At 37.6% G+C, this 16,319-nt stretch overlaps 1 protein-coding gene across 1 annotated transcript in view; it reads left to right on the top strand.

Moving 5' to 3' along the window:
* Positions 1 to 10,877, top strand: part of SKAP1 (src kinase associated phosphoprotein 1) — a 163,196-nt gene extending 152,319 nt beyond the window's left edge. The window contains exons 11-12 of the mRNA XM_072413693.1: positions 10,064 to 10,099; positions 10,750 to 10,877. Coding sequence (XP_072269794.1) covers positions 10,064 to 10,099; positions 10,750 to 10,877 — 164 coding nt within the window. The remainder of the gene's footprint in view (positions 1 to 10,063; positions 10,100 to 10,749) is intronic.
* Positions 10,878 to 16,319: the final 5,442 nt, after the last annotated feature.

Genomic DNA, 16,319 nt, shown 5'->3' on the forward strand with positions numbered 1-16,319 from the left:
TATATATATATATATATATATATATATATATATATATATATATATACCAAAGCAAACATATTTTGCTGTATTTAAAAAGCATTGCTGATATGCAAAGTGCAGTAACCCATGACATCCACATATAAATTTGCATGATGCCAGCAATAGATTATATGACGGTATCAAGCTTTCAGTGCAATTGAGCAGTGAGGTTCCTGTTTATAGGATCAAATTTTCACATAACACAACTATGGGAAGCTGGCTTTACTAGCAATCAGGAAGGTTAATATCTTTCACTCAACCTCCTATTTGTCTCTGCTAATAAAGAAAAGAAGCATAGACATAACTCACACATTCCCATTACTGAACAAGGATGGTGCGACTGATAGGGGTTAATGGGAAAAGAAAGTGAGTCAAGATTCTAAAAACACAAAGGACAGTAGGCCAACAAGCATTCTGGTTCAGATATTAAAAACCACACACAAACTGCAGGCAATGTAAAAGATCCTATCCTCATTTTCATTGAAAACATTGTGTTCTTTAGCAGATAATATAGTTATATATTATGTGGGATAACTGCTTCTTCATAGAATGATTGCTCTTAATCCAAGGGTATCCTGAGTCTGGCAGTGAGGTTGCAGTGCAGTTGATGCTTACTCACGCCACTCGGCTGCTTCCTTGGGTTACACACTACAGCCCAATAGATCAGTGGTCACCAGCCTTCCGGACCTCAAGGACCACTAAATCCATGGAATCTGGACCAGGTCTGAGCCTGAGTGGGCGGGTACTGGTTGTGTCCATATGGGGGACATGGTCTGTGGCTCTGGCCGGTGCGCCCCCCAGGTCCTTCTCCTGACCTCGCTGGGGGGCGCACCAGTCAGAGCCACGGACCACTGGTTGGTGACCACTACAACAGAGAATAAAGCAGGGTGGTAGTGAGCAGCTCAGTTCTACTGAAAAGCACAGGAACACTTGTTCCCACCTTGTTTCTGCAAAACCACAAGATAAAAATGAATCCGGAAAAAAAGGAAATTTATGCAGCCACTATATTTAGGGACTGAGCTACAAAATATTTAATTTTTGCTTTTAAATGTTACATTCTTTAAATCTGGGTTCACATGTATGTGCTGAAGGGCACACAGCGAGCATTACAACGTGTGGTAATACACAGAAGAACAAGTGTTGGGGTGCTGCAGTGACATAATTCCTGAATGGCACCCCAACTCAGCTTGTCAACGGACCTGTAACAAAAAGAATTGCATGCCACTCTTATTGTGCTTCCATGGTAGGCAAAAAGAAAGAAAAAAAAGAAAGAAAGTTCAAAGAAAAGTTCACATCTTTGTGGCCACCATATTGCAGCTGCATATCAGATGAATTAGTTCTAAATCTGTATAACAAAGTGCAGTCCCGGTCTGCATAATTACACTGCTCTGTTGCACTGCCATAGTACTGTACTGTACTATTTCTGTTTTCTGTGTTGTTACAGTACCGTACTTGGGCTGTCTTTCCATAAGCAGACTGCTGTACTGATCGGTTTCAGTGTAAACACACTTCATCTGTATAATCACACTGATTGTGTTTGTGTAAGGACATTACTAATTTTTAACATTTATATGTTAGACAGTGTCCATGTAGTAATAACCTTGTAATAGACTGTTTTGGTGTAATCCATCAGTGCTGTACCAGACCGTTTGTGTACAATGTCACTGGTATACTAGGGTATGTTAGTGTATGTAAAAACACTGCTGTGTCTATATAATTCATTCTGGTACCGCACTGCATAAGTGTAACCATTTTATTATACCGTGCATCCTCTGTATGAATATATTGCTGTATTAAACTGCTCCTAATAACACTGGTGTATTGGACCGTGTCTGTGTAATTACACTTCTGCACTGGATTATCCCTGTATAACAAACTGTACTGGAGTGTCCCTGTGAAGTAACACTGCTGTACTTGATGTGGTCTGTATTACCAATCTGGTGTACTAAACACTGTGTAAGTATACTGCTGCACAGGACTACCTGTGTGCATTTATAGCCCCGTACTAGGCACTTGTTGTGTAGTGTAATTCACTGGTGTATTGAACTGTGTACTAATAACATAGCTTTGCCGATCTGCCTCTGTGTACCTACCCAATTGTACTGGATTTAGAGTTAAATAGGCTACAGTGGCTTTTCCAATTGGCAACCACACATCTTATCACTGGCTGTACAGTCTCGGTGTGGTCACACTGTCATGCTGCATTGTCCCTGTTGTATATGAGATATAAATGTATCCATAGAGCTCTTTGTATGTTTTCACATTCTTGGATTGTGCTTGTTTTTTTTTCTCTTCCTTCCACTGTGTAATAACAGTACCATTCCTGACTTTGTCTGCATAGCTTAAGTAATATACTGGACTTCCATTGTTTATTCACATTGCTGTATTTGATTTTCACTTTGTATCTACAGTTCTGTACTCTGGGGTATTTTGTGTATCCAAAGTGCTGTATTGTACTTGAATTTGTAATCACACCTCATATTGCCTTCCTTGCAGGTTCACTTTAATTTCTCACTTTAAGACACTTACTTGAATGTAACATGCACCATAGTGGTGATATTGCAGTCTTTTGCTACCAATTTATTTGTGCACTCTCCACCAAGTCTATTGTGGTTTGTAAATGGACAAGAAAAAGGACTTCTCTATCAAAAGGCCAATAAAATAGCTTAAGATGACAAAGAGCTGGAAAATGGAACATTATAAATGTGAAACATTCAGTAGTTGAGACTAACAAAGTTGACTCATTGAGTTTGTTAATGTGCCCACCAGGTGCCTGTGGTCTGCACTCTCACCCGGCTCCTGGATGCCTCTATTAGTTGGGCCATCACAAGGTCTTTTTAAGTTGGTTTCTGTGGAGTGCAAGTGGCCATGTGACTTTTAAGAAGGAAACATTAAGAACTCTCTCTCAACAGCACAGAGGAGATCATGTTCCAGACAGACTGGTACAGAAGCGGATGTTTGTACACAAGAGAGAGCGCTGGGACCAGGCAGGTTCCTGCAGAGCCATTTACATCAGACCAGGAAAGCAAGCAGACAATCATTTAGAACAGCCGTTGCTGAATTCTTTATTAGATACTTCGTACTTTTTACAATCTATTCCAGCCAATCGGTGCCATTTGCCAAGACGGGCAACCACTCCTTCACATCCAACATGTGCCAAACTCAGACTGTACATGTATACTCTAATATAATCCTATAATCTGTAATTCATAATTTGCATTTTGTTCTGTGCAGTTTATTTAACTGTGAAATTTGTGTAGTGCTGTTAGTATTTTTAGATATATTATTGGAAAGAATTAATTTCCTTGGAAAAAAAAAAAGATCAGACAAATTAAGTGACATCTAAGTGAAGAGGACAAGGAGTGCCTACCTTTTGTCTGTTTTGCCAATACACTCACTTTGTTGTTTTTATAAATGCAGAAAGTGAGCGAAGCCACTTTCAATAATTTATCTTCAAATCAATGTGAATGAGTTTGTGTCTGGCGGGCGCAGCGCTCCACAATCATGTCTGATTTATTTAGGAGAGATGTTCCTCTCTAATGGTGGCAGAGCCGCCAATCCGCTGACCCTCCTGCATGGGGCCCAATTTGTATTTTATAAAAAGCTGACCTAATTCTCATTGATTGCCACTGGTTAGCAAGAGACAACAGCATACATGCATTAGACTTGAGATGGGCTCCAGTCCAGGAAGGAGAACTAAGCAATATATTGCTTGCACTGTGTATCTCTAACCTATGCACAGTTTACAGTATTTAAATACAAGACATCTCACCTTTGTTAATTTCCTCTCTATAAAAACAGAAACTAGCTAAGAATAGTTTTCTTGTACTTTTATAGAGAGATTATATTCTGAATTTATGAATATTGATAATAGCAGTGTATGTATACACATACAGAAATATCGGAACATAGATACATTTGTTGGTACCCCTTCGCAAAAAAGAGCTGTATGTGAAATAACAGGACTGGAAAAAGTAATTTGCACCCAATATAGCCTATTCTGTATGTAACAAAATTCATTCTTTCCATTCAGTAGTACAAAACATAATATTATAGTAAAGTGGCCATTTTTGAGCCCTGCTCAGCAATAGCGGGTCAAACTACCTGTTGACAGGTACAGAAGTAAGTACTATTTATTGCCTCTAACGGTTATGCAACAAAATATTAGGTGATGGATCCCATCACTTTTGCTTATGCTAGTTAAATTCGTGTTATTGTGCGACAACATTTATTATCTTAAGCAGAATTAATGAGTGGATGGCTTAGTGACCTGGGAGCCCTGTGTTTAACTTAAACAGGTAAAACACAGTACCTCATTCCCAGGGGATCTCTAAAGGATATCACAGGAAAAGCCGTGGGATGGTTCCCTAATACCCTCGTAGGGTTCCCCTGTAGTAAGTAAGCTGTTTGGACTTCAAGGAGGCTGGATTTAGTTTTTTACGCACCTCCCTGTCTCTATGTTCAGCAGCAACACTACAGTGTGTTGTCTTGTATTCATCAAGCAAGTCTGTAGAGGATGCATTTGTAAAGGTTGACGGGCTACTTTTACTGAAGTCCTTGTAGGGCTTCGAAACTGATAGGTGAGCTGGACAAGCCATATTCTAAAAACACTGTGGTTATATTGTATGAATAACTGCCGATATTGCTCATTAATTTAAATACTCTTGTTAAGTGGTGGTCTAAATGGTAGTTTGGTGTTAGTCTAAGTGGTGTAAAATAACCTACCCTACACAGAACTTAGTATTCCCATTTTCATGGAAACTATTAATAAAAACTGTAGCTCCCCCTCCAGGTTTGCTCATGTGCCAGAAATTAGAATGGGTCTAGTATTATGTAAGCCAAACGTAAATGGGTCTATTATTATGTAAGCCATGGAACAGTATATTTTATAATTTGGAAGCACAGATCGCCAGACCTGACATTCAATTGTACTAGTATAGCCATAAACTGGGAAATCCTATTCGCGGTTTGATGTCAGATGTAAGGATGAAGATTAAATCTATACTTTTTGTATGCCAAGCCTACTTAGCTATGTATTGAGGCTTCATACCTAACTAATGTTATGTTCTTTTTAGAGAAAAGAAGCTTTCTCCTGGCAACCCTTCCAAACAAACCATACTTGTTCGGTCTTTTTCCAGTTTTTTTGTCATAAAATTTAACATTTAACATCTCTCTGAGCATTGCTTGATCTGACCTTCGTGTGAATTTGCTGGGATGTATACTGTTGGGATTATTGGTAGCTGTCTTGAAAGTTTTCTACTTGTAAATATTCTTAATCAAACCCTTTGAATGGGTTGTGGACAGCTACACTTGCCTCACTGAGGTATTTGTCCTCATTTATTGAAGATCTCCAAGACTGGAGAAGATAGGGTATCATAGGTGAGCCTGGGTGATCCAGCAAACCTGGATTGGATTTCTTAATCATTTGCTTTTTTGGCATAATTATAGTCATTGACCAAATTCATTTTATGTTTGCTGCATCAAAAAGTTTCAACCATGATAGCCTATCTTCTTCAGTTTTAAAGAGCTTTATTAAACCATGCCCGTGTTAACATACACATGACTATTCCAGACTTGCAAACTGCCAAAACTTTTATCGAGATGGTCATGCTTGCTTATGATCACATATTCAAGTGCCTTTGCAGCACGTGGCTTCTACTTACCCTCTTAATTCTGATTGTAAGGGTATACTTAATTTTTTCTTCAGTATTTTGACTTCGTCTTTGTTAAATAGATAATAACAAAGCCTAATATGTTGTTGTTGTTCAACCTCATATTGTGGTTGTATTTGCCTAATTTTAAGCCATCCTAATGACCATGTGTTACTTTATGATGTCCTAAATACAATGTTCAAAACCCTAAAAAGGATAAAAATGTACTTTCTTTTTCCCATGGCTGTACATCCTTTTTTAGCAGCTAGAAATTTTGTATATATTTTGCAGCACTTCCCAACAATTTTATACTGTTCCTTGTTCTGGGCTAGTCTTGTTAGTTAGTTGTACCCATATGTAGCAGATAATGTGACATCAAGTTTTTTCCTCTTGTGACAACAAATTCAAACAGACTAGCATTTGTACAGCTGTCCTAAAACAACATTTAGCGATCCGCTTTGGTTCATGACTTGCTGCTAAGAATGTTTCCCCTAAAAAAACATTTACTGGATCATCAAGAACTTCAAGGTGAGCGGTTCATTTGCAATAACACTTTAGGAGGTCCAAGAGTGTCAAGCAAGCACCAGGACCTTCTACTGCTTGGAAGGCAGCTCCAGAATTGAAGAGCTTGCTTAATATAGGTAATAGGTGGGTAACAGGTGTCTGCATGCACAGTGAGGTGAAGACATGGCCCCGTGTCAAAAAGGGGAGCAAAGAAGCCACTTTTATCCAAGAGGAACATCAAGGACAGATTGAAATTTTTAAGAAATACATAGCTTGGACTACAGAGGACTAGTGTATGGTTATTTTCTCTGATGAATCCCTCTCCTGACTGTTTGTGACACCTGGAAAATTAATTGTCTGGAGAAGAAAAGATAAACACTACCATGAGTCCGGTGTTGTGCCAACAGTGAAGTTTTCTGAGACAATACATGTGTACATACACCCATTGCTAGGAAACTCCCCAGATCTTAATCCCACTGAGAACCTGTTGTATGGTCTCAAAAAGCAGGTGAATAAGCAAAAGAAGACCAATTGTGATGAACCCAAGCACTAACAAGGCATGAATGGATCACCTTCAGTCAGGATTTGACACATAATCTGATATCCACCATGTCGGAGGGATCTGCAGAGCTTCTTGTTATGAAATGGGGTCAGCACTGTAGATATTGACTCTCCTGCCACTTCGAGCCCCTCTCACAGATGCGGTAGACTGCCTTTTCTTCATTTAAACCATTTTTCTTTAGCAGACCAGTTACTGCTATTGTTTATGGAACTCAGAACATTTTTACCAAACTTGTTTCCAGCAATATTCCAGATCCAATAGTTTAAAAGTAAAACGATTTTCCATGTTTCCAGTTGTATACCAATTAAAACTGATAGCAGTGGGATTATTGTATCATTTTGCATTTCTTTGGCATCATCAACTTGATTGGTGGTATTTAAGTGATTTGGGTGTTATTATATTGTACATTAGGAACCGATTTTATTATATTTCTAAATGTTAACATTTTTAAAAAGTATTTTTAAAAGTTTACATTCATTGTAATTACGTACAGATTTTACAATGCAAAATATTAAGGATACTAACTACCAATTACCTCTGGTCACCACCACTAATGGCCTATTTAACTGAAATATACCACCTACTGTTACATATTTATAAATATCCTGGGAGATAGTAGATCTTTTTTACTTTCATACAATTACGGATATGAATAAAATTGTTCTGAAATAAAAATAAGGTTACTTATTCAGATCAGATTAATAGTTTATACAAGCATAGAATAGAAAAACAGGCATGGAGGGGCTTTTATGGTATCATTTTGTTTAATTTTACTCAAGGTATACAGCATCCAAAATACAATACATAAAATATAGTATTATTATACACATTGATGACTGTTTAGCAAAATAGTAGTTGTTACAATATCTTATAGTGATCACACATACCCTGTTTCCCCGATGATAAGACACTGTCTTATTTTTTTTGGAAGGCCAAAATATGCTCTAGGGCTTATTTTCAGGGGGATGCCTTATTTACCCATGAAGAAGACTACAGTACACAGTTACTTCTAAAAGTAATTTACCATCTTCACTGCACCCCAAGCTTCCTAGCCCTCTGATGCGGCACTCCCTTAAAGTTTGGGATACCTATAGAAGCAGGTTTCGGCTCATGTCTTCATTGGCACCTCTGCAATCTATCCGTTTCAATCCCCTGTTACCTTTTGGACATATGAACCCTATGGCATTTCCATGGTGAAGGACAAAGAGTCTATGCTTGGCTTATCATCTAGTTGGGGGTTAAGTCCTGGGATCAGTTGCGTACAATTTATGAAATCCCCCCCAGGGAATATTACCGATACATGCAACTGCATCATTGGCTGTTGCTCTCTGTGAAGCAGGTGCACAGTCCGCTGGCTCCCACTCCGTTTGAAAGGATCTGCTATCGAGCTTGGTTATCCCTGGGCCTTATCTCCCTACTCTACAGACAGCTTATTGCTGTACCTTCCGCCAGATTGCAGCCATATGTATGTAGATGGGAGGCGGATCTGGGTTGTAACCAACCTGATGAGGTGTGGGAAGATGTATGGAGGTCTATATCCTCCTGTTCTAATAATGTGACCTCACAGGAATCTTCGTATAAGGTATTATTACGATAGTATTTGACCTCCGCAAGGTTGGCACGCTTTCATCCTGAATCAATGGGTCGATGTTTTAGAGGCTGTGATGCCATCGGTGCTGCATATTTGGTGGACATGTCCTAAACTATCCAGTTTTTGGCAATCAGTACATGACCTACTCGGTTCTTTGCTGAATAGACCCATGATCCGGGATCCATGGCGTGCCCTCCTACACCTTCCAGATTTGGGGCTCTTTTGGTCCTCTGGAAACCTGGCAACCTTTGTTTTTCTGGTGGCTGAACAAGTAATAGCCGGGGCTTGGAGGACTGAGGGAGTGGCCTTCAGTGACGTTAAGTCTAGACTAGATATATTTATGGTAAATGAGGACTTGGCCAGCATTTTAACTGACACCCATGACCAGTTTTTGGAGGTGTGGGACCCCTAGATTGTTTACAGTCACCCTACTCTCCAGGGCTCCACGGCCCTCTAAAAGCTCGCTTTCTTTAGTACTTATTTTGTATTTTGTGTTTTAGTATTTAGTATTTAGTTGGTATTCTGGAGGATCCTCAGGCTTCAGGCACAGTCTTTACCCCCTTTTCCTTTTTCCTTGTATACTGTGTATTTGATATTCTGTTTTCTCTTGTTCTATTAAAATTTTTCATGTCCCTTTTTTTACACTTATGTGACTTTTTGTATTTGTTTTTTGCTACCATTCCTCAATAAAAACGGTTGTTAACGAAAACAAGCTCCCAAACTATCTTGTTATTTAGCCATGACTACTCCCAAACTATCACTGACTGACTGACATGTCTTCCAGTTGGTTGTAGAACTTCTTTACTGAAAATATATTACGTTTTACCAGTCGGAATGGTAGGTAAATAAAATGTAAAAAATAAGGTAACTTTGGGGTTTAATTTTTTCTTTTTGCATGTGTACCTAGGGGATGATCTTTCCAATTATGACAGTATCTATGAGGGAAACCTCAATTTGAATACTTTAGGTTGGGGGGCAATTTAGGATTATGGAATCTGCATGTGTTCTGGAGCCTTACATTTCGGCTTTGCAAAAAAAAAAAAAATAGAAATGGTCTCCATCCTTATCTGGTTTTCAACATAACATTTTGGTTCAGACTAAACCTAAAAATGTATGTCCATATGAGAAAGGATTAGAACCCCTTTTGGGTCCTTACGGCTACCCAATACTCTTCCATAGGTTTCCGAAAAGCATCTGGTGCCTTTCGAGAGGTCTAACTGTTGAGACTGAGTTAGGTTAAAATTTTCCAGAAATACTAGTTGTCTAGCTGTATAGCTAGTATTTGCTGACATATTACCGTATTACTGACATAAGTATACAAATAATTCTGATCTCTGACTTATTTCATTTAAGTACATGCTTGTTCTGGGTTATTGCAATTATTAAAGCTACAGACAACCAAACGGCTTGCATTTTTAGAAGCAAGTCCGCATCAACAGCTTTCATTTTATTTCAGTACTACATTCATAAGTGTTATACCTCACACACTTAGCAAATGTATGTGTTATCTACAAATTTTGGTGAAATTGCCTAGAATCTCTGAAGACACTTAGGCCTGGTATACCCGAGCAGATCTGCCAGTTAGTTTTGCAGTCAACCAACTGACCCTTTTTTGAATGGTAATTTATATATATATATATATATATATATATATATACATATATATATACATACATATATACACGTGTGTGTTTGTATGATATTAACATGTCTTTTTATTTTTTCTTTGAACAGATGATGATCAGGGACATAATTCCTCAGATCTAGAAGGTATGGAATAGAGTGTGCATCCTTTAACTGTTGCCTTTGTTATAAGTGCTCCAAACTGAGAACAGGTAAAATAGTTTTGGTGACTCTGGGTTACTGCAATCTGCACAATTAAAAAGCAAGAAAATGAGTTTGTAAAAGAAATACGCCCTCATCCAATTCTAACATCTCCATGTTCTCTTTCACCACTGATTTCTCTGTTTATCAGTTCAAGTGGTGAAATATCTTCCTAACATTACAGAATTAGTGCAGTTAAATGTGCCTATTACTAGCTGTCTTGTGTATACATGATAAATCTATGTTTGGGAATTGTGGTCATGGAACAGTAGGCTACTGTCTGCTACACAGTACATGAATATGCAAAGTAATAGCAGTCAGAGTACTGTAAGGCAGACGAATTCTAACATCTTTCCAAATATTAATATTCGACTTTTTATGTTTAAATATATCTTAGGTTTATTAGCTCAAATTACCAATCTTCAAAAAGCAGTGTTTTTTTTTCCCTTTTTTTTTTTTTTGCATGATATTACATTTTTTCATACTTTCTTGAATTTTAGTGTTTATATATATTCCTAATATGTGGGATAGGAAATTACTGAAACAAGTGTGTTTGACTCTATTAAGCATTTTTTACTAATTTTTTTTTCCTGCAGGCGGATCTATAATTAATTATGCAGATTATTACCAGGGACTCTGGGATTGCACGAGTGACAAGAGTGATGAGCTGTCATTTCAGCGCGGAGACATCATTCGTATTTTGAGCAAGGTGAAATACTTTTGAATAGATGTTACATAATAATAAAGTATTGGGAAATGTGCTACCTTCTATCATTTTTTTTGTGCTTGATTAATGAAATTTTTAGGTACCATAGTTTTGATTTAATCTCAAATATTATCTATACTGAATTGGAAAATATTTAAACATTTCTGGAAAGAACTAAACATGCTTTGTAGAGAAGCCACCCTTCAAACCTGACACAGATTGAGCAGTTTGCTCATGAAGAGTGGGTCAAACTACCTAACGATGCCTTATTTAGAGAAATCATTTCTAGGATTTTTTTTTTTTTTTTTAGTATTTTGTATAAGATACTACCAAGAGGTTAGATTTACCAACCTCTTTTGTCAGTTTGTCAATCTTTTAAAGTTAGTTCAGTTTAACAAACTATTGCTAGCAAAGAAAATGCCTCGTTGCTCTGTCTCATAGTTACGTTAAGCTACGCTCCCAATATATCCCCTGAAGAAGCCTATTGGCGAAACGCGTCGTGATTGAGACGTTTCCTCTTCATGGAATTCACTTAGGTGTTAATGTATAGATGACAGGGATCATGAGAATTTTAATGGGGGTGTATTACTTTCTTTGTTGTGAACGTTTAATTTTCATTGACCACTGATTATATACCCTCCTGGCGTTAAATACAATCTTACTTTTGCTGGAAAGAAAAAACTTCTCTGTTTCTTTAATTGTTGATTTCACTAGTAACTTCCTGTTTGTGAGATCCTCTTGATTTTTTCATGGTTTATTTAGTTACCATGGTATATTTGGAGGGGGCTGCCACTTTACTTTTTAAATTTACTTTCTACAGTGAATACAAAACAAAAAATAAAAGGTAAAGGTTCTGTAAATAGTCAGAAGACATATTAATTACAAATATTCCAAGTAATTAATTACTGTGTGTCAGTTCATATGATCATAAAATGAATCATGTTTTTTCTGTTTTTTAGGGGCAGTTTTATAATAATTGGAGGCTATAAGTTCTTAGAAAATTGTCTAAAAGTCATTACTGCTGTGTAATATAAAAAAGAAAGTAATGTGTGGTATATTCTCCAACAGATCTGACTTCCACACGTACCATATAGCTGCTGAGTGAAGTCGTTAGATGTGCTTGCCATACAAAGAAATTTTTGATTTCTTTTTGGAGGTCTGGAGACCAAAGTTTGTCTAAAGTTGCCCCCAATCTTAAAATACCCCATCTGTAAATTCTTCTAATCTATTTAGTATGTTTATCCATTTCAGTAGTTTGGTTTTAGTAAGGGGAAACAGATTGGCTAGTGGAAAAACTTTATCAGAAATCATGGCCTAATAAAAATATGGAAGTTGTGGAACTGAAATTTGTATGTCTACTATAGGAACAGATTTTGTGTGTTTTTGTCTGTGCATGTAGCAAAAGACCTGTTACTTCTTATTAGAGTCTTTAAAGAGAACCTTACACTGAAAGAAAATATGTATGATATTTCGGACCTGCTTCTAAAAAGTACTGCAAAGGGAGTTTTCTTGCAACATGCAACCCCCATATCATCAATAAGTGTGCAGATTTGCTTGTTTTCTTCGGGCAGTCATCTCAGTATTCAGATGTACCTCTAGTTGTGGGCCACATTTATCTTACTATGTATTGTGTATTTATTAGCATAATTATCATGAATCCTGGTATGATTGGACAGAATATGATGTATTCAGGTCAGGGTCATCTTGTCTCCTGTTTGTAGTTCAGATAAAATCACTATATCCTTAGCTAGCCTGGTAAGAATTCTTGTTTTAATATAAAGTTGATTTGCCATATTACCAGAGCGTTTTCTTGTTTATTGAATTCTAAAGATTTGTCATTGATTCTAAGAATTTCAACTAATTCTATTCTGTAGCCTGCAGAAATAACACGGGGTGTAGGACTTTTCCTTTTTAGAATGTATTTGCCTTATACAGGAAGCAGTCAGGAGAAGACAGCAGAAACATCATTTTATTATGTTCTCCAGGCTGCGTAATGTATATCATTCCTTTGCCAATAACAATTGATTTATATGACATACTGTAAATCCAGTGCTTCTCGCAGTATGTCTAGAGTACAGAAAAAAAAAATCTCAAGGGGAAATCGGTTGTATGCTGTGTTAAAAAAAATATATATATATTTATACTTCTTGTATTTTGTTACCTTAACCCAACATAGGGTAGAAAAAAAATGAGTCCATCTCATCTAATCTCAGCAATCACTTTAGGTACGATGGAATGCTTAAAACTGAAATTGTTTGTGGTTGGTGTAGAATACTTCACATCATACTTTTTCCGCTATCTTCTTGTACAAAACTCAAAATTACAATCCTCAATATTTTAGAAAAGTAAAAAAATAAAGGTCGTGGGTTTAAGATCCAGAAGTGCGTGAATAGTAAAATCAGATGACATTGGGCTAATCTGGCAGATTTATTGTCTATCAGAGCCAAGTATGCCGTGTTCATGGGTAAGATGGTACATAGAGAAACCTAGGGATAGGTTGGTTTTTCCAATCATTCGAAGACCATTTCTAGGCATCATGTAAGCTTTCACAGTGCAGTTTGGGGTTTGTTTGTTGATGTGGAGAATATGCCTAGGCCTGTTAGTACTTTAGTTTTAGTTAGTCTGTAGCACTCAGTTTCATTTCTTTTCAAATGTGTAGATAGTATGGCTCCCAAGCATAGATACTATTCCGGGAGACTCAATCTTAAAGAGACAGGGCCACTATGTCTACTCCTTCAATGCCAACCCCCCGACATGTAGACTTCCCCAGTCATTCTCCCTTGTGGCTTCTCCTTTGCAGCATTTTTGCTGAATTCATCATCCTGAATGTTGCCTAACTTTCAAGCCAACTTTTATACGTCAGTATTTTTAATACGTTCACTAAATATTTTGGGAGACCACCTTTCTTCAGTAAATTCCTTAAATGATTATGTTCATGGAATTATAGATCTGAGGATGTAATCATTTACAAAACAACTGGCAAGATGGTGCTGCCCTGCTAGGAAGGCATGTGAAAGCCATATTGATGTAGTTTGTGCTTTATTTGATCAAACTGACTGTAGAGTGACAAGGCCGGCCATAACTATGACTTTGTTTTATTATAAGGAAAGCAGTATTCTCCCTTTCCATTGAGCCTGAAGAATTTTTGAAAACATTCTGCCAACAATGAAACTTTCAGTACAGAAGATTTTTAGTACAGCCATTTAATTTTACAGGTTTTACCTTATGGTACCTCTTGAAAAAAAGGTTAAAGCTTGGGGCAGGTAGTTGGTTGCGGTAACATTTTTTTACACCTTACATGCAGCAGCCAGCAGTGGTTTGCTGCCCCAGCCACCTCCATGGCCTTGAATTAGAATGGCCTGTCACTGTTTTTGTTTTTAAGCATTTACAAATGTTTTTATAGACTTTTTTTAAACTGGTTGGTAGGAAATAATAGGCGGGTGGTAGCCCCTGTATTATAACTTAACTCTTCAGTAACCACTCAAAAACAGCTGGGTCATCCAAAAATGCCAGGTGGTGAGCCCAGCTAAAAGGGGCTGGGGAGAACACAGAGATTTCAAGCAAAAAACACTACTTTGCTAGTCTTTACAACTTCCTGGTGGTTGCCACTTGCTACCTGTCAGGAAATCCCATGATCTTAGCGCTAATTTAAACGAGCCCCTAGTACTGCTATTCAGTGATTGTTCATTGATGTATAACATTGGTAGTTAACTAAACACATTTACTTGTCCTTACCTGGAGCTGCTTTGTAATTACCAAACACACTGCCAATATCTAAGCAAAGATGTTGCCTTTTGTTCCCTATATAAATGTATATGATCCAAGTAAAACCCTTCTCTAAAGAACCTTTGTGAATACAAAACTGAGCAGGTGTGCCCCTAGCTGGACTAGCAGCAGGAAAGGTCTCTTTTCCCATATGAAATACATGGATTTATGAGGCTGTACAGGGAATGCTGAGTCTGGGAATAAAATGCGCTGTAGTCCTGTGCATTCAGCTGCAACTTAATTTCCTTCTCAATCCTGCTGTAATTAATTTCATAGAATCTCTTGGACACTGCAGCTTTTATTGAGCCATTCTCATTCTGTCCATCTGCCTTGCATTTACATAAAAAAATGTCAGCTTCCACAAAGGGTTAATAAATATATTTTGGGTAATGAGTATCAGTGATGAAATGTATTTGGGGGGACTCAAGTTTATTTATTGGATTTAACTGCTTTATAGCCATGTTTATTTGGTTCAGTATCCAATATACCTACAGAGAAGGTTTGTGTTAATTACTAAAATACTTCTGTATTTCTTGTTTTAATTGCATTTAGCTGAATGTGGCAACATCTCCATAAAAAGTTAATTTTCTTACTTTCCATAAATAAAATGTATTTGGGGTGTAGAAGATGTCTGCTGCCCTCTGGTGGACTCCTACTTTCATACAATGTTTTCAAGCTCAAGCCAGTGCTGTGTCCTTTCTGCACAAGATAGGTGATTTATGTTAATGAAAAGGTGCAGGAATTGATGCATGGCTCTCCTGCTGTGCTCTAGCTCTCCAAGGTTGCATGTGTGCGGTGACTCAGGAGGCAGTGCTGGGACATCTGACCCCATTTATTAACCTCACGAGGTGCTATTGAGTTAGGAGGACCCAGGGTCAGCTGGAAGGCAGCGGTCACACGCCGGTCATATTCAGCAGGTCATTCCTTTTCTGAGGCAGAAAGCAATTGTCTAGAACAACCTGTGGCAAACTTATTCCTGCCAGGTAATTCTTATAAATGAGAGCAGACACCAAGCCAGTTTCAGAAGGAGGGGAAGAGCAAGGGCAGAGAAATATGCTGTGAAGCTTGTCAAGTGCACAGATATCTTGAGGTTTATATCATCTAAGACATGCTTGCATCTCAGTACAAACTGCACAGCAACCCCTGCATCATTCAATGCACCTGTCTCTAAAAAATGCAGCTAAATAGACATAAATACATAATGATCGCTGTTAGGGCCCATTCACTCAATGTGTTGTGTTAATTCAGTGCAACAGATTACTACGTGTTAAGGCAGCCTATTACAACATGCTGTGTTGTGGCAGCTTATTCATTTTGCTTTGCTGGACACATGAAAAACTGGACATCATTTTTTTAACCAGCACAACGCAGTGCATAAAATATGTGTGAGCTGCCTAAAATCCATGGCAATGTACAGTGGTCATGCTATACTATGTGTTGAGAAAAAAGGATTTTACAATACAAAGAAGTGAATGGGTCTCGGGATGAATTCACACTGTTGTGGTTTGTTAACACATGACTGTTAGCAATCTTGGCGGCCCATTCACAATATTAGGCTGCCAAACACACTCTAAGTGTTTAATTTTATTCAATCTATATACATTTAACAATACACAAAACAAACCCATATAAAGCTTGATATAAATATACAAATATTTAATAATCCTAATTATAGAAATATTAATTCCTCCATTT

The sequence above is a fragment of the Pyxicephalus adspersus genome, chromosome 6 (genome assembly GCF_032062135.1).
Source record: "Pyxicephalus adspersus chromosome 6, UCB_Pads_2.0, whole genome shotgun sequence".
NCBI classification, from domain to species: Eukaryota; Metazoa; Chordata; class Amphibia; order Anura; family Pyxicephalidae; genus Pyxicephalus; species Pyxicephalus adspersus.